We start from the raw sequence: 24,035 nt of genomic DNA on the forward strand, positions 1-24,035 counted from the left end.
TCCCAGTTGTGTGCTTCTGGGTAACAGCTGCAGATTTCTTACTGGAATTATTAAAGAGTAGCCAGCAGTTTGGCTTTTGACTTAAGGAGATCTTCAGAATTGCTGAGGTGGTAGAGAACTAAAAAAGACTCCTGCTATGAGCAGTTTCTTCAGTGCTGTATGTTGGTGTGGGCAGCTTTTACCCACAGCATCCAGGCTGTAGACTTATTTCTGTTCTCCATCCTTTCTCTCCTTTTGCACAGGTCCCATTTGCACCATCTGGGCTGAAGGTGCGCTACCTGAAAGTCTTTGAGCCAAAGCTGAACTACAGTGACCACGATGTGATCAAATGGGTGAGGTACATTGGCAGGAGTGGAATCTACGAGACAAGATGCTAGCCCTCAGCAGCCAGCTGGCTCCCTCTTCCCCAGCCTCCCTTGGTCTCAAAGTACAATTGAAGAGCATCTCTCTGGCCCCTCCTCCGTACAGAGGCTGGAAGCTAGACTCCTGCAGCTTCTCTGGGAAAAGAACACTGGTGCCTGCTCTGGCTTCAGTCACTGTTGGAGTTTGCAGCTGGCGTACCTCTTGCTTCTGTCCCAGGGTATAAAAGGGCCAGTCTAACCACCACCCCCTTGTGGTCATTCTAGGGAACATCCACCACCATGTGATAAAACCCTCCTCTTCTGTTGGTGTCACTACTTGCATCATATCCTAGTATTTTTGGAAGTTCTTGTGCATATGTACTTGTAGAATAGGCCTGAAAACCATAGGCTGGGCAAACCTTGAGTTGATTCTGGCTCCTGTGCTTGCTATTGCTGTTGTGATTGTTGCTGTGCAGCCAGAGTGGGGCTCACACTTCCCCTCCCCCTTTGTTGTGTAGAGTCCTTGATATGGAGCCCTGCTCTGGGAAGGTTTGTGACCAAAAAGGCAGAGGGTTGGCATCTGCTCCTTGTTGGGCTGGGGTGGGTGGGCATAGCACAACATTTCAAAGCCTTGGGGCCCTGCACCTTCCCCTTCCCCACCCCCAATCAGAACGACACCCTCCTCCAAAAAGTAAACCCAGCAGGCACATGGGGACAGGTCAGCTTGTCTTTCAAAATCTACAGGTTTTGTCCTCTTAATTTGGAACTGGCCAGTTACGTAATTCCTTGCCTCCATTCTCTCCTCTCTCCCTTGCCCCCGCCCTTTTTTCTTTTTGCCCAATCAGTTTATGCTTTCATTTCCCAAAATGCTTTTGGGTCAATAGAAATGCTGCTGCAACCCACAGTCCTCTGCTTCTGATAGTGTGGTCTACCATTTTGTACACTTGTGATTTGTCCAGTTCTAAACCCAATAAAAGTATGTAGAACCAGCTTGTTTGTAAGTGGTGCTCTTATTAGGGGAGTCATGGGTTGGACCCATCACCAGACAGTGGCTACCCTGTGCTCTAAAAACTGGGGAGGGACCAAAGCTGCATCCCTGTGCATTTGCCAGTTGTTGGCCTTCTGCAGAGCTTTCCAAACTTCTCATGTTGGTGACACACTTTTTAGACATGTATCATTTCATGACACAGTAATTCAGTTTTACTAGCAAGCAAGAGGTTAATCCCTTTCCAGCCCCTGGAGGAGCATGGAGAGCGTTAGCGTGACACACCTACACACTGCAGCTGACACACTAATGTGTCGTGACACACAGTTTCAAAGCTCTGGCCTATAGTATCCGGCAATCAATCTGTATTTTTCAGCCTTGCAGTCATTGCCTACAATTGAGGAGGGAGAGCAAAGTCTTGACAGCATTGGCACTCGGGGCCGCCACAGAACTGCCACAAAAGCACATTTCTGTTACTGATACACAACTCACATCAACAAAGGTCATTGTGTTAAAGTACTGAGGTTTCTCTGCTAAACAATCCCCACATGACTGCTGTGGAGTTCTTGCCTGGTGCAGGTTTCTGGGAAGTGTTCTGCCATGCACTCTCAGTTCCGTTAGGGAACCAGCCAGACCTGTTGGGATTTATCGTAGCTCATAAGAACAGCATGAACGCCACACTGCAGCCCATCCCTCCCTCCAGGTGATTGGTCGAGGTGGAGAAGAGGTCTTTTGAGTAAAGTGTTTCAGTTATTATCACACTGACGGGAGTCATCTCCAGCGCATGTTGAGGTTTTTTGGAGACGATCAGCCTTGGAAGCATTAACTTATGCTCAAATGTTAGTTTTTGCTTCACTATGGAAATCGGTCAGTAACTGTTGAGACAGTAGAAACTGCCTATAAAAACCAGGCAGCCTGCAGGGAGATGGCCAGAGTGAATTCTACTGTGCCACATCACAGTCCTGGACCCTACAAAAAAACGAAACCTTGAAGAGGATTTTTAGTCACTTTGCACTTGGAAAAGGGCACTCTTCATATAACTTTGCTATAGGGCAGCCATCTCCAACCTGGTGCCCTTTGGGCTCTGATGTAGCTGCTTTAGTGCTTTACCAGCTCAACCTTCCTATTAGTATTTTTGGGTTTAGTGGCAGTTCACTGAGCCAATCCACCTCCCCTGCTTTTCCAGGCAAGTGGATGCTATCACTCTACACATTAGGCTGTGGCGTGGAGGTGTTCCTTATGTTGCTGTCGTGAATGGATTCTGGATTCTGCAGCGTCATAGAAGGCTCCAATTGAAAATGTTATCTTGCTGCTGTGAAGGAACTTCACCACCAGGGGGATTTATTCTCTGTGAAGCCTGCCAGCACTGTTCGAGCAGTGGGTGGTTGCACATGCTTCTTTTAGTCTCTCACGGCAAATCTAGCCTGAAAGGTATACGACATATTATAGGTGATTGGCAGATTACAGGGGAATAATTATCCAGGGTATCAGGTCAGGGCCAGGTAGAGTGGACAGAAGCAATGTGATTCATCTCACTGAATGCATCAGCCTGTTTATGGGGGGCCGTCATAAGCCACTTGATTTTGCAGCCTGGCTTACCCTGTCAAATGCCTAGCAGGCTACATACAATCTATAGCTGCCTTTGGCTAGTTGTCAGAGGTGCCGGATGAATGTCCAGACAGCTTGTGGATTGCAGTGGAAGTGGAAAGCTCAGTAGACTAGAGCCTCCTTATCTTTCATTGCACAGCTGCCTCAGAGAGTAGGCCAGTTGTGTCTTTACCACCTAGTAATAGCTGCCTCTACTTCCCTCTCAACTCCTAGCTCACCCAGATAGGAAGGAATACAGGGGAGCCCTAGGAAATACTAAAATCCTGAGACAATGCACCCTGCATTTCCCAGCCAAATCCCTCTCGCTATGCACAGAACCAGCCTATTGCACCCTGTCTTTCCCAGAGATCACAGCATTTACTGTTTTTTTACACCTGCAATCTTATGCTCCTATATGAACCCAAGTGGCTTAGACATATGGGAGATCACTAGATTCCCAGATTTTGGCAAACACACACTGCAGACCCCAGTAGCCAAAGTACAGGAAGTTTTATAAATAATAGAAGGAAGGGAAGGCGGCAAAGGGATAAGGCAGGTTTTTTTTTAAAGGAGTGTTGTGGCTGAAAGCTGCCTATCGTGACCTAATAAAAACTGGCTTCACAAGCATTATAATGTAGATGGACATGTTCTGATGGTTGAGGGCAGACGATGAACCCCAGTAGTAGGGAGGGAATCAACAGGCCCTGATGTGAGGAGTAGGTAATAAGGCAACAACTCAAATTTAAAGGGCTTTTTTTCGCACACTGGTTTGAGTGGTCAAAAAGAGACAGGTGTCATTCAGAGCCTGTGTCACAGTTGATACCTTTGGTGGGGAAGTGGGAAGGTGCTAGACACTTTGGGGCAGATGGAGCTGGTTATTTTTCCAAATTTCCTGCCAGATAGCAATGGAAGGACAAGAGATCAGGCTCACAGTGGTTATTATAGAGCCTTATGCTGGGAGACCCAAATTCAACTCCCCACACTTCCATGAAACTCACAGGCTGACGTAGGCTAAGTTAGACTAAGAGTAACTAGCCCAATCTAGTGACCTAAGTATAAAAGGGTAGGGGAGTATATTGATGTATTCTGGCTTGAGTTCCTTCCAGGAAAGGCAGGATATATAAATTAAATAAAAATGGAATCCAATGACTTCATCACCAACAAACTCTGGCAATCTCACTTCCAGGCTCAAGTGGCTTTATTTACATTTTCATGCTGATTAACTGTTAGCATCAGAAAGAAGTTGAACAAGTACAACTAACCACTTCAGACTCGGTCCCCTGCTTGCAGTGAACCCTTAGTAACTTTCTTAAGTGCCAAACTAGTAACAGGCTAATTTCATCCATCAAAAACCTGTTTTTAATATTCAGCACCAGAAAGTTAATGTAGGGTTCCCATTATTTCAAGAAGTGAAAATTCAGACGCAAAAGTTGTTGAGCTTTTGGGAAGGTCCTTTTTGGGAAGTTCCTGCCATGGCTCAGCATCAGTATCACTAGCAAGATCTCCTGCTACTCGTGAGTGAGAGAACAACTTTTAGGCACTTTTGCAAACTTGGAACTTTAAATTTGGCAGGGCTTTTGCACCAGATGGAGATGGAACTTCCTTCCTTCCTTCCTTCCTTCCTTCCTTCCTTCCTTCCTTCCTTCCTTCCTTCCTTCCTTCCTTCCTTAAAAAGCAAAACAAAACATGTCAATTTATCACAGCTCCTCCATGGCTCCTATGTTTTAGCTCTGGTCCTAACTCCACCATGATGAGTTCTCAGGCACAGAGGAGCCTGGAAGAAGAGGAGGTGGGGTTAAAACAGTGCAGGAAACGAGAGGAGCTTGAAAAAATAGCAAATAATGCCCTCCCCATCTCAGTGCAGATTTCACCAGAGTTTTGCATGCAGGCCAAAGCAGCACAAGTCTTCGCTTGTCTGTAGTGTTGATTCTGGCCTGGGCAGCTGTTCTGGGACAGTAATAGGCAGTGTGCAAATTCGGAGTAGGAAACGGCAGGCTTTTGCTGAGCAAGAGGGGCTGCACCAAGAATATGCTGCACTCTCCAAAAGCTGCTGGCTGGGTACTCTGCTTGCAACTGCAGCCCACACAGAGGCCCTGAGGACGTCTGCATGTGGCAAGTGCTTGCACAGGCCAAAAATGTGAACATGGGATGCTATCCTGTATTGTACCAGGGAATTCATCCATCTGTCAGTGTCGTCAACACTGACTGGCAGTGTGGCTTTCTGGGTTTCAAGTTGGGAATCTTGCCAGTCCTGCCTAGAGGTGCCTTGCAATGCAATTGAGATCTTCTGCAAGCTTAACACTAAGCTCTACAATCCTTTCCTTCCACGCCACTGAGGTTTGCTGGAGGACAGCGCCCCCTTCTGTCCTGATTGCAGCAGCGTCGATACTTGCTAACTGCTAACAGTTGCTTCTCCCTCCCCTTCAAATGTTTTCTTTGGCATGCTTGAATCTCTACTGCTGGGTCTTCCAACAGTAACTCCATTTGGTTTAGCCCCAGACCTACGTCTGGAGAGTCTTGTGACAGTTGGAGCACTGCCAGTGGTGAAGGCCTGGCAACACGGATGGGTGGATAGGCCATGCCAGACTCTCCCTTTCCCTTCAGACAGAAACAGCAGCAGGTAAGATTAAGGACGGCATCACCAGGGATGCAGGACAAGATGCTTCTCATGCCTGGGAGGGTGGGGTAAGATGTACTCTTTGCATGAAGGATGGTGACCAAAACACTTAATTCAGAAGCGAAACAGAATTAAGGCTGTAAGCTGAGTTACAGCTACATCAGTTTTGCATATTGAATGTTCTGCTTTTTTGCAAACACTTTTGTTTGTGGTGCTCCTGTTCCAGCCCTCTTGCACCTTCACCCTTCCATAGCTGCCGTAGTAGTATTAGTAGTAGTAATTTTTTATTTATACTCTGCCCATATGGCTGGGTTTCCCCAGCTACTTTGGGCAGCTTCCAACAAAATAGTCAAAATATAATAAACCCTTTCCTCCTTTCTGACCTTGCTGTACAGCCTCCTCCTCTTTATCCCTCTTCCTGTGTTTCAGCACCAAAAATATTGCAGCAACAGATGAGAGGGGCCGGCAGCTTTAAGGCTGTAGCGAGGCAATAAAGAGTTCTATGTTTTGTCCGCCAGAAGGTTCGTCAAGTTCTGCAACCTGCCACATGATGAATCTCGCAAGCTCAGCTAATACGGCCAACAGCTTTCTGTTCTTTTGTTCCTGACAACTGGCATTCAAAAGCATCTGGTCTGCTGCAGAGGTTCCAAATGGCTTTGCGGGTAGGTTCATCCTTTCTGAATTTGCCTGCATCTATCAAGGAAATACATCAGTGGCTGTCACCACACTGGCTGTGGCAAACTGCAGGGTCGCCCCAGTCTGGTGGTTAAGCATCTGCTTGGCATGCAGAAGGCCCCAGGGTCAACCCCCAACATCTCAAGGGAGGGCTGGCAAAGATTCCCCGCCCGCAGCCACAGAGAGCCATCGCCAGTCTGAGCAAACACTCCTGGGCTGGGTGGCAACTTCCTGTGTAATTTCATACATTCGTTGCGCCTTGTGGTTGCGGTGCCGAGGACTGGGATGTTGGTGGTTCTCTGGATCGTAGGGAAGAGATGGGAGTCTGCATCTGGAAGTTCCAGCAGGCGCCTGCTTTTGTTCCTGTATATTTTGGACAGATGGATCCAATCTGGCGAGGCTGGGGGCTGGCCGTTTTGCTGCAGCGGCGGGGCTCCTTTTTGCAAGGCTGCACATCTTCATGGGGTAGGCAGCAGCGATGGGCGAATCCTAGAGGCCCAGGACGTTGGCAGGAGTGGCCTCCATGCAGAGTCCTGGACTTCCTTCAGCTCCGAGGCCCCCTGTGTGCCCCAAAATGTCAAAGTGGGGCTGGGCGGCAGCAGTAGCAGCTGGAGCAGCAGTTGTATTCGTTCTGCTGCCCGCAGCTCCTTGGATCCTGCAAGATGTGGAGGCAGAGGTGAGTTGGGGGGGGGGGCTGTGCCTGGCAAGGGAAGCTCATGGACAGGAATTGAGGGGGGGATTTAGAGGGGGGTCTCTTCACTGTTAGATGGGAGCAGCTTTCTACAGAGAGGAAACATTTGTCCCTGGAAAGGGGATGCAAATTAAACAATAAACAGTTCCACTCAAGCTCATGGTGGAGGGAGGAGAGGATGCAAAGGGGACTGGTCAAAGGTAAGACCTTTGCAGGGCAATCCTAGGCATGCCTGCGACTCAGAAGTTCCGTGAGGCTTACTCCCAGGTGAGTGTGCACAGGGCTGCAGCTTCAAATTCTTTCTTACGCGCACGCCTCCCTCCCCCTCTCCCTGGTAGCTTCTCACAAACCCCTTTTCCTTGACAGCCTCAATTTGCTGGAGGCTCCCAAAAGGTGGGTGAGGAATTTCTCCACAGGGCAGCCAGCCAGGAAGACTAGCATTTGCATAGCTTGAGGTTAAGGGGAGTGGCATGTGTGTGTGTGAGAGTGTGTGTGGGGGGGGAGAACATGGGATCCTCCAAGTTTAAGACTAGAATGGGGCTTTCAGCTGGAAAGGCTCAATAATTTGCTGAATGGCCTCCCCTGCCCTTGCTTTTTTGCAGGGGGACGAAGCAGCCCAATCTGTTGTGGCTTCTGCTACTTGGCAACCCAACAAAGGCTTGACCAGAAGGAGGCGCTATGCAATCAACCCTCTAGGCTACAAATGGGACCACGTGAATCTGACATACAAGTGAGCATGTTTATTTGGGGTGGGGAACCCATAGCCTGGTTATTGCAGGCTTACTAAATACAGTGTCACAAGGCAAGTTATTGTTATAAGAATTTTTTTTGGGAGCTGTTGTGTTGCTCCGTTGCGGCCTTTGATACCATTGACCATGACATCCTTCTGGACTGTCCAGAGGAGGTGGGAGCTGGGGGCACTGTCATACAGTGGTTCTGCTCTTTCTTCCTGGGCCATGTCCAGAAAGTGGTGTTGGGGGATGAGTGTTCAGACCCCTGGGCGCTCACTTGGGCGCTCACTTGTGGGTGCTCACTTGTGGGGTGCCTCAGAGCTCCATCCTCTCCCCCATTCTTTTTAACATCTATGAAGCTGCTGGGAGAGATCATCAGGGGGTTTGGGCTGGGTGTTCATCAGTATGTTGGAGGATGGATGGCAGCTAACAGACTGAGGTTTAATCCTGACAAGACAGAAGTACTGTTTTTGGGGGACAGCGGGAAGGCGGGTGTGGGGGACTCCCTGGTCCTGAACGGGGTAACTGTGCCCCTGAAGGACCAGGTGTGCAGCCTGGGAGTCATTTTGGACTCACAGCTGTCCATGGAGGCGCAGGTTAATTCTGTGTCCAGGGCGGCTGTCTACCAGCTCCATCTGGTGCACAGGATGAGACCCTCCCTGCCCGCAGACTGTCTCACCAGAGTGGTGCATGCTCTGGTTATCTCCCGCTTGGACTACTGCAATATGCTCTACATGGGGCTAGCTTTGAAGGTGACTCGGAAGCTACAATTAATCCAGAACGCGGCAGCTAGACTGTTGACTAGGAGTGGCTGCTGGGACCATATAACACCGGTCCTAAAGGATTTCAGTAGCTTCTAGTGTGTTTTTGAGCATAATTCAAAAGTATTGGTGCTGACCTTTAAAGCCCTAAATGGCCTCAGCCCAGTATACCTGAAGGAGTATCTCCACTCCAGTTGTTCAACCCAGACACTGAAGTCCACCTGCAAGGGCCTTCTGGTGGTTCCCTCACTGCGAAAAGTGAGGTTACAGGGAACCAGACAGAAGGCCTTCTTGGTACTGGCACCCTCCCTGTGGATTTTGCCACTGGTATGCATGGCTAGACCTGATGGTTTTTTGCGCGTGGGGTGGTGGTAACGTGACAGTATTCATATTTCAATGAAAGTGCTGAGGTTGCCATCACGAAAGAGAGAGAAAGAGACGTGAGTAGCATCACCCAAAAAATACTGGCTAGACTGACCATTTGAGGATTGTATCCTCCCTACAGCACCCCCTGGTGGAAGAACCTGCCAGCACAAGAGTTTGAAATCACCCCAGTCTTCCGCTGCTCATAATGTTCCTGGTTATGCTTTTCCCCTGGCTTGCTCTCTCTACCTCTTTCTGGCTGCAGGATTGTACAGTTCCCCAGCACCCTCAACAAGGTGGACACCGAGCGAGCCATAGCGAGCGCCTTTCGCATGTGGAGCGATGTTTCACCCCTCAGCTTCCGGCGCTTGGCCCCTACCCAGCTGGCAGACATCATTATAGGTAGGAGCTGTATAATGAACCCACCCCTAGTGCAATATTACTGTGTCAGGAATATCTTGCCCAAGGCACCTGCCATTGCACACCAGTCTGGAGGGGCCACTGCCCTAATTCTGCCCATCAACCCATTCCCTTACTGTCAGTCATTTTCCCAGCAGCTCCTCTGCCACTGTAGAGAGCAGTTTCCTAGTTGCTTTTCATATTCCAAGTGGCAAGTGAAGCTGTTGCTTCTAGAAACAGTTTTGAGGAGCAGGTAAGAACCTCAGGCGCTCCCAGCTGCTGCATCAAGACAAAGGCCCGTCTAGTTCAGCATCCCTGCTCTTGCAGTGGCTGAATAGAAATCACAGAACTGTAGAGTTGGAGGGGGGACCCTGAGGATCATCTAGTCCAACCCCTGGTAATGCAGGAATATGCAGCTGTCCCCTGCATGGATCGAACCTGCAACCTTGGCATTATCGACACCATGCTCTAACCAAGTGAGCTATCCGGGCTGATGCCTATGTGAAGCCCCCAGGCAGGACCCATGGGCAACAGCAACTAGCATTCAGAGCCTTGCTGCTTTTGATAGGGCAGGTATATCTTAGAAGGGGTTGCGATCTTCTTGTCTCCAAGATCTATTTCTGCATATCACATATGTGACTGTAGTGGTGCCATTTTGATTTTTATTCCACATGTGAAAACGCTCAAGGTTGGGACTTCCCTGGAAATATTAGAATGTGCCTGTGATGGTGCCCAGATGCCGTGGCTTGGTCTGCCTTGTGCTCCCAGACGTGGATTTAGCTCAGCACAACTGGTTCCCCTGCCCTGGGCGTAGAGCTGAGGGAAGTGCCGCAGGGCCTTGCAACTATGACACAAGGCGTGTGCAGAATGGAAGGCTAGAGGTGGGGGGGACGGGACGGGACACACAACCAAATTTTGACCTTACACAGGGCACCGCTGAAATTTGAAAAACCAAAGTCCATCCCTGGTGCTTCTCTACCTCCTTCCCCTCCCTTTTGCTACTGTTTTAACATCTCTTCCAAACTGCTTCTGGCGTAACCCAAAGAGCGGAAGAGAGACTTCCCCTGGCAGATTTATTACATCTGGGCTAGTTGGAGAAAGTTCAAAGGAGCTCAGCAGAGATGAAAAAGGCAGCAGAGGGAATGGAAGACACATGGAGAGAGGCATGGGATTTATTTCGCCTGGATGCAGGAGTGTGGGGGAGAACAAGAGAAAATGTTGGTCTAAATGGGTGATTGTTACTTAAACAGAGGGGCTGTAGGAGAACGACTTGTGTCTTGTGTTTCTGAAGGGAGATTTGGTAAGCGACAAATATCCGACATTAAATAAGCTGGGGACTCCTAGCCCTGCTTTAGTTTAACGAAATGGTTTGTAGAGGTTGCCAACATGTTGCCTTCCAGATGTTGTGGGCAACCATTCCCATGGTCACCAGCCACTGGTCATGCTGGCTGAAGCGGATGGGAGTCTGATACATAATGTTGGCTACCCCTGGTTTAGAGTCTGGTGATGCTACATCTTTGTCCCATCTATGATTGTGGGATTCACACCTTTTCTCAGATATTTTCTGCTGCATCAAGGCACCCGGGTCATAGGACAGGGGCTCACAACCTATTCTCTTGGCTACAGTACAATGCTTCTTTCAATTCTGTGAGCCGCCCTAAGGGGTGGTTGATGAAGGGCGATATGTAAATTTAATAAATAAACAAAATAATCCTAATTTCAGCAGGGGAGGGGAACCCCCAAGGGCATCAAGAATGGCCTCTGCATGGACCATGTTGGAACACCCCCTACTCTAAGATAAAGACCACGTCTGTATTCGTTTAGACTCTGCTTCTTGCACTTTTGCCAATCACTAGTAGGGAGGCTGGAGAAATTTATTTGCAACATACATACACCCCATGTATTGTTAGACCCTTCTTCAGAGCCTCAAAACTAAAAGGAGAAAAGGCTCTGGTGTTAACGGATATAAGACCTTTAATTAAAATGAAAGCACCATTTTTGTTCTTTCTGTTGCTTTCTTCTCTCTCTTCCTGCATTCCGATTCTACAGTTCTACAATTTCTCCCAGAGACCCCTAAATTATGGCTTAGTTCTCAGTGAGGCAGGGAAACCTGATTCTGGCCTGTACCACTTCAGTTTGCTGGTGGGGGAATCACAGGATTGAATGCTCCTCCAGAAAAAGTTCCAGCACACAGAAAATAAATAATCTCAAGGAGATGACTCTTCTGCCTGACATGCTAGCTTGCCAGGTGGAATGGAATTGTTTTTGTATGGGCAAACATTCAGTCCAGAAATCTTCAATAAAAGGAGACTTCTGAATGTCTCATATTTGCTTGGCTCCTGGTCTGCAGAACAGGGAAGCATGGCATTCTCTTACCCCACAAAAACAAAACCTAACACCTACCTCTGTGGTTCTCTTAAACTGCTTCTGCCACCATCGTTCAGTTTAACTTATTCCCCCAGTAACCTGGCAGCTGTGAGGTACAGAAGTAATATTAAACCAGTCAGGTACAGATACAATATTTAACAAAGGTATTTGAATAAATAAATTGAATAAATGAAATACTTGCATTTATTTATTACAAGATTGTTCTGTGCCCAAGCTTATCTTATGTAGTGGAGTCTCCTTCTTTGGAGGGCTTTAAGCAGAGGCTTGACAACCATATGTCAGGAGTGCTCTGATGGTGTTTCCTGCTTGGCAGGGGGTTGGACTCGATGGCCCTTGTGGTCTCTTCCAACTCTATGATTCTATGATTCTATGATCTGGTCCCTTTAAAATAGCACTGGCTCTTTGGATGAGTCAACCCAAGAAGGTATAGGGTTATAAAGGCCAGGACTAGCCGCCCGAGAAACAGTTTCTGCGCTAATGCAATTCTGGTTCTAAACGCAGCATAAGGGGTCTCTGTAGTATAGTGTATTTTAAAATGGGGTTTTAGAGTTTTTAGGGGGTTTAGAATGTTTTATGTAGTTTTATGTAGTTTTGTGGTAGTTTTATGTAGTTTTTCAATTTCATTGTTCCGCAAGGGACAATGACAATAAAGATATCGTAATCGTAAAAACTTGTAACTGTCACTTGAAATGGCAATTACTTATTGTCCCAGGACAGCTTGAAGGAAGCGGTTCATCCCCCCTATTAAAAACCCTTTAGCCAAACTACCCCTTTATTATCTCCACCCCCTGGTTAAACCTCACCAGCGGGATAACAGAGCCCTCTGCTGGAAATCTCTTTTCCCAAGTGTTTACTGACCTGTACTGAAGCTCAGGTTTGCCTTGCTGCCCTGCCCTGGAAGTCTTCCCTCTGGTCCTCTTCCTACCAGTCGCCAGAGGCTGACATCCCACGCTGCTTCTCACGCCTCCCCTCCAGTGCTGCAGACGGGTTTCCCCACCATCTCTTCAGCCTCTGTCCAGCTCCATAGCTCATCTGGCAGAACACAAGACTCTTAATCTCAGGGTGATGAGTTTGAGCCCCAAGTTAGGCAAAAGAGTCCTGCACTGAAAGGGGTTGGACTAGATGGACCTTGGAGAACCCCTGTCTCACGCTACAATTCTATGATTCTAAGTCTTCTGCCACTAAGGCACTCCATCTGCCTCTCAGGTCTTCCTCTGCTTCCTTTGATTCTCTGCTGTTTTCTTCTGGCTGACTCTGCAAGCAACAACAACTCCAGCTAACTAACTCCTTGCTCCCCAGCTCCTGGCAATATATACCCCTCTAGTCCAGCTCCAGCCAATCACACTGTCTAACTGAAAATTCAAAACCTGCACCCACCAATCAAAATACGCGTCCCCCCAAACCTTGTTTTGCATAATGAGAATTCTGACACCAACTGTCAGTTAAGGCCCCAAGTGACAGTTAAACGAACTTTTGCTGGACCAGAGAGAAGACTTCCCACACCAAATGCATTGCAATGCAGTTTACAATGCAAATGTCGGATGACATTGCACAATACCTGTTAAAGCTTATATCAAATGGATAGGATTTTGGCAGGAAGGAAAAGGAAAAAGTTACAGAAGTCTGCCAAGTCCTCTTCAGATGCTCACACATCTTGGGTGGTAATCAACTACATTTTACTCCAAATAGACTCGTTGGAAATAATGCCTCAAACTTAGCCAGGGTTGTTAATTTCAGTGGGTCTACTCTGAGTAAAAGTTAGTTGAACACCACCTGTTGGATTCCACGATACCAATCGCAGACTCACAACTAACTCAAGTCCAAGCAAAATCTGACTGACTGCGCAAATTTGGTCTCTTCCACCAAGGGCTCCTGCTGACGAGCAGAGATTTGGCAGTGGGCTGTGAGAGAATCATGTAGCCCAACCTCCTGCAATGCTCTTGTGGTCCCTTCCAACTCTACAAATTCTATGTTTGTGGCAGTGGCCCAATGGGCCACAATCAATGCAATAATGTGTATCCCTGTAAATCCTTGAGTATGCTTCTGATAGAGAAGTTATGGTAGCCTGTCACTTTAAGAAACTGCTGATTCTGCAAGTTGCCCCCCCCCCCAATTGGGGCAGAAATACAGCTAATATGTACCGTATTTTTCGCTCTATAAGACGCACCAGACCACAAGACGCACCTAGTTTTTGGAGGAGGAAAACAAGAAAAAAAACATTCTGAATCTCAGAACAGCAAAAGGGATTGCTGCGCAGTGAAAGCAGCAATCCCTCTTGCTGTTCTGGCTTCTGGGATAGCTGCGCAGCCTGCATTCGCTCCATAAGACGCACACACATTTCCCCTTACTTTTTAGGAGGGAAAAAGTGAGTCTTATAGAGCAAAAAATACGGTAAATCACAAAGAGACAGCATAAAGCTAGAACATAAGTTGCTACATGATGCAAATGGCTACACGTAACACAGGTTCCCAACATCCACACTAACACAATGTATTCATGCAGGGTCATAGCAGAGCACGATGGTAATCAGAGTTTAGTCAGCAGAAACAGCCAATGCTTATGCATATGATTAGCCTAACAACTTAAATGAGGTAATGATGTATATAACTGGTGGAAATTGAAATGCAATGGGAGAGACTACAACCTTAGCAGAGCTATCCCATTGTAACCTATTGCCTTGCAGTAAGCAATGTTGGACTCCTAACTCCTCTCGTTTCTGAGTTTTATTGGCGTAAACTCAGGAGATAAGCTGTTTTCTGGCTTACTTCATGTTTAGTTGGAATCTCCTTTCTTGTAACTTGAATCTATGGGTTTGAGTCCTCACCTCCGCAGTTTACTAGATGATATTAGATTGGCCTGATCACTGCAGATGGTGACAGCAGCCACGAAATTAAAAGACGCCTGCTTCTTGGGAGAAAAGCAATGACAAACCTAGACAGCATCTTAAAAAGCAGAGACATCATCTTGCCAACAAAGGTCCATATAGTTAAAGCTATGGTTTTCCCAGTAGTGATGTATGGAAGTGAGAGCTGGACCATAAAGAAGGCTGACCGCCAAAGAATCGATGCTTTTGAATTGTGGTGCTGGAGGAGACTCTTGAGAGTCCCATGGACTGCAAGAAGATCAAACCTCTCCATTCTTAAGGAAATCAGCCCTGAGTGCTCACTGGAAGGACAGGTCGTGAAGCTGAGGCTCCAAGACTTTGGCCACTTCATGAGAAGAGAAGACTCCCTGGAAAAGACCCTGATGTTGGGAAAGATGGAGGGCACAAGGAGAAGGGGACGACAGAGGACGAGATGGTTGGATAGTGTTCTCGAAGCTACCAGCATGAGTTTGACCAAACTGTGGGAGGCAGTAGAAGACAGGAGTGCCTGGTGTGCTATGGTCCATGGGGTCACGAAGAGCCGGACACGACTAAACGACTAAACAACAACAACATTAGATTGGCCTAGGACTGCTGGGAGCTGCTGTTCAGAACACACCAGGTTGGCAAATCCTCTGCCAGGTTCTCTCTCTCTCTCTCTCTCTCTCTCTCTCTCCTTATCTTACCTTGCTGGATTGTTGGGATAAATGATGGAAACTTTGTGCCCTGTGTTATGGGAGCAAATGCTGGCAATAACCAATCCCTCTGTCGTCTTGGCTGCTGTCAAGCAGGTTTCTACACGTTCAACCACACCGACTGCTGGTTCTCCCCGCTGCACCCTTGCTTCGATGGGCTCAATGGGGAGCTGGCCCATGCCTTCCTCCCTCCCCGCGGCGAGATCCACTTCGACAATCATGAATTTTGGATTCTGGGACGCTCCCGCTTCAGCTGGAAGCAAGGTACTGTGCACAAAGTAGCGCCTATACGTTTGGGTGAGGGCAAGAGAGTGGATGGTTTTTGCTATGGGGTGGGGAACCAAATGTGGCCCCCGGGCCTCTCTATCTGGCCCTTGGAGAGGAGGCCACGCCCCCTCTCTGCAGACCACAACTCAGCAACTGTCTCAAATGCCTTTGCCTGTCTGAACTGTGATATTGCCTCTGACTTACCTGAACGGAAGGAGTCTCTGTATGTAGAAACCCTTGACTTTAGTGTGGCTTGAATGCACCTTACTGTACAAAGCAGGGGCCACATTCACCCCATGTCAACTCTACAGGGGCTGCATCCAGCAGTGAATGTGGCCACTGGCTCTTGCACAGACACTCAGATACACAGCCCACCCGCTGACCCCATGCAGATCTGTTGAGGGGAGGGTTGAGGGCTGGAGCCTAACAACACCACTATTTTGAAATATTAAGTGGTATATTAATGCCTTCCAATAAACACATTTGGAAGCCTAAAGGTTCTCCATCCCTCTCAGAAGAGAGTGAGACTGGTGGGATTTTGTTCCAGAGGTTCCTATAACTTTCTGCATGGGCTTTTCTTTGGAGCTGGCCTGCGGAGATGCCAGGCAAAGGTGGCAGAGGAATTCTGGTCCTCTTCTTCTTTTTCTCTTGCCTTCTCTCTTTGGCAGGCGTCTGGCTGAATGACCTGGTGCAAGTAGCAGCTCACGAGATTGGCCATGCCCTGGGGCTCTGGCACTCCCGGGATGCCCGCGCCCTCATGCACCCCAACGCCACCTACAGTAGGACGTGGCGCATTGGCCAGGATGACGTCTGGGCCATACAGCGGCTGTACGGTGAGGAGCACACCTGGCAGGCGGTTTCAAAACCAGTAAGCTCCAACATCTGGTACCAGTAGACTTCCCTGTTCAGCTTGGGAGCACCTGCACTGCTACGGGGCAACTGTCCTGTGCGGAGATTGTCACTCCTTTGCTCATGCCTCACCTTTTCTCGGGTGCTGAAACAGGATGGGCTGCCCCTGGTTTCACAATATGTATCCTATACAATATGTAGGATAAGCACAGGGACAATTCACAACAGCTGTTATTGGTGGTAATAATATAACCTTCCTAGATTAGCTCTGTAGTGGATTTGTTAAATTGTACACGCAGGCAGCTGTAGGCCAGAGGCAGAGGGAGTCAGCAATCCATCTCACAGTCTTATGCAGCTGTTTCTGTTATCAGAATCCTTTTAGCAAACTTCCCCAGCCTACCTCCAAACTCCAGTTTTGATTTCTGCCCAAATGCAAACTTGTTTCATTCCTCTCAGCCCTTAATCTGAGACTGACTTTCAGCTCCAGTTGAGGCAGGAAGGGGCTTGGGCAGGTTGATGGCCTGTTTTGGACTAGGTTCAAGAAGGCTTTGAATAGTATGTCTACAACTCCTGTTGGGCCAGAGCTAAAAGACGGCACTTGTGAGTTTGGATGACCACAGAGGAGCAGTCATGCTAGTCTGCTGTGGCACCTTACAGCCAAACAGGTTTTTTATGGCTTTATAGACAGTAGCCCACCTCATCCAATCCAGGATGGCTACATTCTCTCTCCACTGTCAGAGGCTCTGAGTACCTGTTGCTGGATATCTAAAGTCAGGAGTTGTTGCGCTCAGGTTTTTTGCATTGAGACATCTGGTTGGCCACTGTGAGGATAGCTCAGCTGGTTTGAGCGTGGTGCTGATAATGCAAAGGTTGCAGGTTTGATCCCTGTATGGGGCAGCTGCCTATTCCTGCATTGCAGAGGGTTGGACTAGATGATCCTCAGGGTCCCTTCCAACTCTACAGTTCTATGACTCTATGACTCTATATAGGATGCAGGAGGACTTGATGGGCCTTTGGTCTGATCAAGCAAGGTTCATTTTCTTATCTAAAGCTGGCAGGTGTTATATACACACAGGTGTAGAGAAAAACAACTCAAACAGTGAAGGCAAGTGAAAATGAAATGTAAGGATTTCATCAAAGCTTAAATGTGTGCAAAAATAAGAACTGCGAGTTAATCAACATTTGTAGTGAGATGGAAAACTGTGATCGCTATTTAAGCCAGAATTGACAGAAATGAATTTCTTCATATATTTTAATTCAGCTCCTCTACCCTTGCAACTTGAAACCTCCTCTGCTCCCTGAAGCCAGATCTGTTTCAACCAGGGTATAGACACAGCTGCTTTACGTGTGATTTCCCCCTCCTCAATTTGCAGGCTGTGTGGATGAGAAGAGGCAGTGCCAGCTGTGGGCCAAAAAAGGCTTCTGCACACACCGACGGCGAGCCTTCATGAAGAAGCACTGCCCCAGGATCTGTAATGCCTGCTTTGGTGAGACTGGGAGCTGCTTGCTGCTCTTGCTCTGAAGTGGGCTCTCTGTTTTTTTTTGAAGGAGGGAGTGACGGTTTGTTGTGCAAGAGCTCCAAATCAGCTTCAATTACGTAACCTGAATTTGAATCCCACCCCAAAATAGCAACAGTCATGTCTGTCTCTTTCTTACAGAGCACCCTGCGGCCACCACCGCCTCCTCCCTGCCTGTTCGTCCGTCGCGCGTTCACACCAGATACATTTCCAAGGGCAAAGTCATCACCTTCCGCTGTGGACTCAACTCTTCCAGGTTGCACTTGCAAGCCAGGTGAGAACTCCTGTGTGTATTCTCAAGCAGACTCTGCAACACTGGCCAGTGCGGTAAATAATATTTGCCTCCTGACCTGAGCACAGTGCATGTTTCTTTTAGAGCTCTGGAGAAGTAAGTGTGGCGATCACACAGGGCCCCCGGACGTTTCACGGTCTATTGACCCTGTGCCACCACTGCGACTGGTTTCTTTGCTGCCACCACCCCGCTTCTCACGGGGACACACGGAGTCCAGACAGTTGTTAACATAAACAAATATTCAAGTTTATTTTTAAATGCAGGAATAAGCGTATGGTTTCGGTTTATTTTTCTCTTGTCAGTTTCTTAAATCTTAGTTCCTACAACTTCAAACTGAATTATTCCCAACTATCTCTCTAACTCCCTAACAATTCCTCTCACTCTCTCACAATACAACTCAACCAACCCACTGCGTATTCCACCCTCTTCCTCCTCCAACCCAAGCCTCAACTCCCAACTGACAACCCTCAACCCTCAACTCCCAACTCCCAAACCTCAACTGTCAACTCCCAGACCTCAACTGTCTTTTCAAAACCTCCTTCACATTCTCACTGGCCAATCACATCACACCCATTTTTAACTCTTTCCTTGACGCATCCTAGGGGCAAACGCCACAGTAAGAAACCCTGTGATTTCTCTCCCACCCTGCCCAAAAGGCTGCAGCAATCCAGCCACCGGCCCACCTCCCTAACCCAACTTCTCTCTATGGCCAGTGGGATAATATGGTGGGCATGAGGTTGGGGTGGTAGGCAGCGGGGTTGTAGGCAAGATATAGGAGAGACATCTCCCTTCACTGCATGCTAAGAGCACAGTCCAAAATATGTTCCAAAACATTTAAAGCAAGCATGGGAACCTTTTGTTATAAGAATCCTAAGGTCCCAAATATAAAATAAATGTTCATAAATGTACAAGGCAAGCACATTCATACCGGTAAGTATATAAACCACGGTGTCTGAAACAGTACATTAGAGCAATCCTGAAGCCATTTTGACTCTCCCAAACCATTTTGATTACAGGTAGGTAGCTGTGTTGGTCTGCTGTAGTCAAAACAAAATAAAAAAATTCCTTCCAGTAGCAGCTTAGAGACCAACTAAGTTTGTTATTTGTATGATCTTTTGTGTATCTGAAGACGTGTGCATGAACACAAAAGCTTATACCAATGACAAACTTAGTTGGTCTCTAAGGTGCTACTGGAAGGATTTTTTTTATTTTGTTTACACCATTTTGACTCCCAAATTGTCCTCAATATGTTTCTCTGCAAGGAGGGAGAAAATGGGGAAAGCCTTCCCTTTGTCTTTTTGCTTACAAATCCTGTCTTAAGGGCATATTTGTGTATGAATAGGGTAAGCTTGTGACCTGTATTCAAAAACTAAAAGTATTAACCATCACAAAAGAATGGCCAGACTACCCAGGTAAAGCAATCAGTGACCATTAATAGGTATCCTGGCAGACAGGATTTCTGCTGTAGACTGCCTCCTTCTGTGATGTATGTATGATGTTTTAGGGGGTGGTGGTCTTGAGCTACAGGGTGGGCAATTTCAAAAGTCTATATAAGGGCTTGCATGCCAGTGTTCAGGGTTCCCTCCTCCCTCCTGTGTGTGGTGAATGGGGACCCTATTGCAACAGTTTAATAACAGGCTTACTAGCCGCTTTGCTTCTCAACATTCTCTGGTTGGCCTCTGTTATTTTCTCCCACCAATAGGGAACCCACTTAAGGTCTCTATATAGGCTCTTGGATACCCCAGAAGGGAAAAGGAGCAGTTTTTCCCCTATAACACTTTGTTCCCAGGGCGGCATTCCCCTGGGGCTACATTCTGGCAGTGGTCAGGACTGAACCCCAAAGTGCAGGAGGCCAGACAGGAAGTGACCAGGGCACCCCCTTCCCCCTCTCTGCCATCCCCTTCCCCCCCACACTTGCATGGAATTAGGCCATGGACCACATGGAATTTTGTCAACGGCCACGTGTGGTTCTTGGGTCACGGGTTGTCCACCCCTGATTTAAATTGATGGTACTCTCACACCCCTGCCAAACTTTATGATGGGATTCATAGAATCAAAGATTTGTAAGGAACTCCAAGGATCATCTTGTCCAACCCCCTGCAGAGCTGGAACATGAATCCGTACGAAGATCGAACCTGCAACCTTGGCGTTATCAGCTCTAACCAACCACGCTCTAACCAACTAAGCCAGGGGTCAGCAAACTTTTTCAGCAGAGGCCCGGTCCACTGTCCCTCAGACCTTGTGGGGGGGCTGGACTATGTTTTGAAGAAGAAAAATGAACGAATTCCTATTCCCCACAAATAACCCAGAGATGCATTTTAAATAAAAGCACATATTCTACTCATGTAAAAACACACTGATTCCCAGACCGTCCGCGGGCTGAATTTAGAAGGCGATTGGGCCAGATTTGGCCCCCGGGCCTTAGTTTGCCTACCCATGAACTAAGCTAACTGGTCTTTGCTTGCTGTCACTTATGGCAAGTGTTAAGGTCTTATTGTTTAATAAGTTATTGGTTAATATAAGGCAAGGTTACTCACTTTGCAGGTCCAGAGCAGGACACTGTTAGCCTGCTCATAGATGAACACACAGCAATGTAGGAAAACGAGAGTAGCCACAACCCGCAAGAACTGGAGACAATATTTAACTCGCAATTACCAGTTACTGCAATGAGCACCAGACCTCAACATTATCACATGTGGATAAGTCCCTAATGAAACAAGGCACTGTTAGGTGACAGAATACATGTGGGAGGATAATCCCACATTTCCCTAGCCTGAAGTAGGGAAGTTTGCCATACTAGCATGTGAAATGCAGAGGAGCAGATGGATGTTGAAATATACTCAGAGTCGAGTGTGGATTTCATGCTCTTTATTCAGCTCATTTATTCAGCGAGGAATGGAAGTTCCCCCAAAACGTCTGCTTTATATACATTATTTACACAATGGGCCCCACATGATTGGCTAATTCTCGGATTCTCCTGTAGGCCAATCAGGTTGCGGAGTCACTTCCACCTGGAGCTGGATTGGGTGGCTCCTGCGGACCAATCAGACTGCTGCATTCTGGATCCTATTGTTCTAGGACCAATCAGACTGCTGCATTTTGGATCCTATTCAACTCAGTACATAACAGATGTGGTTTTGGTGAGGATGCGAATTGTGGGGCTGAGCTAGTCTCCTCCTTCTGACTCCTGCCTTTTCCCGCTTCCAGCTGGTATAAAGATGGAGAGCCTCTCTCTCACTCGCTGCCAGGCTTCGAATTGCTGCCCAGCCAGGATCTGCGAGTTGTCACCACTGAGTTCAGCGAAGGGAGGTACGCCTGTTTGATCCGCCACGGCAGCAGGACTCTCCGGGTTAACTCCTGGCAGATAAAGCTCAAGCCCAGAAGTCCTTTGCCTCCCATGATGGGCGTACAGGGGAGAGCATGAACAGGAGCAGCATTGTGTGAGGTGTGTTTATAGTCCTAGCTGGCTTGGCACTACCCACATGGACCTGGCATGGCATCAGTCAGTCAGCCACTGCAGGCTCTGGTCTGGACTCACCTGCTCTGTTGCCAGGTATCTTGATTCGGGAGGTCCTGTGGGGAATAACATGTCCAGATTTTGGTACACAACCTGGATGATGTGTTATTTGTCTTCTGAACCCACTGAGTTTTCACCTAATCACATCCAGAGGCAATAAGTTGAGTGTGTGTTGTCCCACTAATTTGGGGACAGGGTTAGAGTCACCTCAAGATTGTACCTGGGGCCTTCTGCATACAGAGCAGATTCTCTGCTACTGAGTCTCACAACTCTTGCCACTTAAAAAACAACCTGTTGAAGCCAACATTATTCCAAGGCCTGCAGCAGAGGTGGGGAACTTGTGGTCTGCCTGATGTTGTTGGGCTCCAATTCCCATCAGCCCCAGCCAGCTTGCCTAATGGTCAGGGAAGATGGGAATTGGGAGTCCAACAGCATATGGAAGGCCACTGCTCCATGTGTGTGCTATCCATGAGAAAAAAAAAATACTTAATTTCAATACACAGAGCAATCCCCAAGCCATCTAGGCTCATTTTGGAAAACTTCTCCCAATAGGTGTTTCACTCACAAATTCTTCAAACCCTGTTAATAGATAAACCTCTGCAAAACTGGTCTGGCAAGTATTTGTTTAAGCCAAAGCAGACCGATTGAAAGAGCATCTTCTGTCTATTTCAAAGGAATGGACCAGACTAGCAAGGAAAGACAATCAGCAAATATTATCACCCATCTTGACAGACAGGAGACAAGCTACACTCTCAAATTTCTGTAGTTGATCGCCTTTTTCTGTGATGCTTGTACGATGCTTTTGGGTGGCCTTTAGCTAAGGGGCTGGGCAATTTCTGAAGCCTTTAAAAGTTATTACTCTCCTTTGTCCAGGTCCTCACATCCTTGCAAGGGCGGAGGGGACTCTGTTGCAACAGAAAATTAAAGATCTTCCTTTTTAAATTTCTACTGGTTCCTGCCTCCACTCATGTTTCTCTGACAGACTTGGGGGGCACTGAGTCCCTTGATGGAGAGCTGGGCTGTAAATGCCAACCCCATTCCCCCCACCCCATGCCAGGAATCGGGGCCTCCTTCTGCATGCCAAGCAGAGCTCCCGCTTCTGCCCTATGGAATCCTCCCATGAACACTGCCAATCTTCATTTGCCCTCTCTATGGGCTGGTCCATGGCAACTTCTGGAATCTGGCTGCCTCACACCTGTATTGCCTGAGAACAATCGTCATTTACCTCCAGTCCTTGAGAAACAGGTAGGCAGCTCAGGTCCCCATTTTGCATAGGAATTTATAGGCTTTGGGAAGCTTCTGAGTTCCTAGAGAAATCACACTGGCTTTTTCAGCTGGCAGATGAAGACTTATTTGTTCTTACAGGATCTGGGAACTGACTGTTTTTTAAGGAATGGGCTGATGTGGTGATGTTTTTATTGTAATGTTTTAATAAAGCACATAAACACACTTCTGTTAATGTCCAACTGTTTTTTAATGATTGATTTCCCCCTGTGTTTTAGCTGTTTCTAGTTTATCAGCAAGCTTCATTGAATCCGTATGGGGGTGGGCAGGAAATGGGATACAGTGGTACCTCTGGTTAAGAACTTAATCCGTTCTGGAGGTCTGTTCTTAACCTGAAGCACCACTTTAGCTAATGGGGCCTCCTGCTGCCGCCGCGCCGCCGAAACACGATTTCTGTTCTCATCCTGAAGCAAAGTTCTTAACCCGAGGTAATATTTCTGGGTTAGCAGAGTCTGTAACCTGAGGCGTATGTAACCCAGGTACCACTGCATAAATAAATATAATGATAACAATAATCTCAACATTTTCTAGAAGGTCAGAAGGAATTTCCCACCCACATTTTATCTTCTTTTTAATTTTAAAATATTTCCTCCCATTATTTCTTTTTAAAAAATTCTTTCAGCGTACAACACTATAAAGATAAATAGTGATATATCCCACTCATTAAACAAACTCATCTGATAGTGTGTGCAGTATAAATATGAGAATATATTCTTCTTTCTATAAGTGGAGGTATGGCATTTGCCTCATGTTGTTGCTTGACTAATGTTTCCTAGAGATCATTCACGACGCAGCACCTGACAGATTAAATTGCTTCAAGGTATGATGAAGTTATATTGAATACAGAAGTTCCTGGAATGCCAAACATAGCAGCCTTTGTGTGATGCAATTGTAATCTGAAGCAAACGGAAACTTCTCAAGTAATCACCGTGCTAAAAAGAGCTCAGTGCAAAGGTATCTAGCTTGCTTCCATCCTGTGCTAGTCTTTTGAGTCTCTTTAGAATATGGTAATTTCTTTTTACTTTATTATTAATTTTATTATGAAACAATAAGTACCACAAGCTAACAGGTAAGATGAATATATAACAAATATCAGAAAGCACATTTTGCAAAGAATTTGGGGAAATGACAAATTTGCAAATAATATTCAATTTCGGTGGATATTTTGCTCTTCTAAAGGTCCCAACCGGGTACAGTGGTACCTTGGGTTAAG

General features: G+C 47.2%; 2 protein-coding genes and 1 long non-coding RNA gene across 5 annotated transcripts in view; 2 read left to right on the forward strand and 1 right to left on the reverse strand.

Annotated features, from left to right (window-relative positions):
* The window catches only part of AP2M1 (adaptor related protein complex 2 subunit mu 1), a 29,103-nt gene extending 27,773 nt beyond the window's left edge, over positions 1-1,330 (forward strand). The window contains exon 11 of the mRNA XM_083442331.1: positions 243-1,330. Within this exon, the coding sequence (XP_083298457.1) occupies positions 243-377 (135 nt within the window). The 3' untranslated portion in view covers positions 378-1,330. The remainder of the gene's footprint in view (positions 1-242) is intronic.
* Positions 929-12,848, reverse strand: LOC310678513. Its single transcript, XR_014511799.1, has 2 exons — positions 12,397-12,848; positions 929-2,750 (listed from the first exon to the last, which is right to left on the reverse strand). It is a non-coding gene; the product is annotated as an uncharacterized lncRNA (long non-coding RNA).
* LOC310678409 (matrix metalloproteinase-23-like) lies at positions 4,597-23,004 on the forward strand. 3 transcript variants are annotated; one of them, XM_083442354.1, is made up of 9 exons: positions 4,597-6,881; positions 7,499-7,626; positions 9,017-9,153; positions 15,193-15,360; positions 16,032-16,196; positions 17,586-17,699; positions 17,871-18,003; positions 21,229-21,466; positions 22,128-23,004. In XM_083442354.1, exons 1-8 carry the CDS (start codon positions 6,729-6,731, stop codon positions 21,443-21,445), a joined length of 1,215 nt encoding a protein of 404 aa, XP_083298480.1. In that variant the 5' UTR covers positions 4,597-6,728; the 3' UTR covers positions 21,446-21,466; positions 22,128-23,004. The 3 variants fall into 3 exon arrangements, with proteins under 3 accessions (XP_083298480.1, XP_083298479.1, XP_083298478.1); XM_083442353.1 differs by having other exon boundaries at positions 4,597-5,533; positions 5,960-6,881; positions 21,229-23,004; XM_083442352.1 differs by having other exon boundaries at positions 21,229-23,004.
* Positions 23,005-24,035: the final 1,031 nt, after the last annotated feature.

The sequence above is a fragment of the Podarcis tiliguerta genome, assembly GCF_965153285.1.
Source record: "Podarcis tiliguerta genome assembly, chromosome: 5".
Taxonomy (NCBI): Eukaryota; Metazoa; Chordata; class Lepidosauria; order Squamata; family Lacertidae; genus Podarcis; species Podarcis tiliguerta.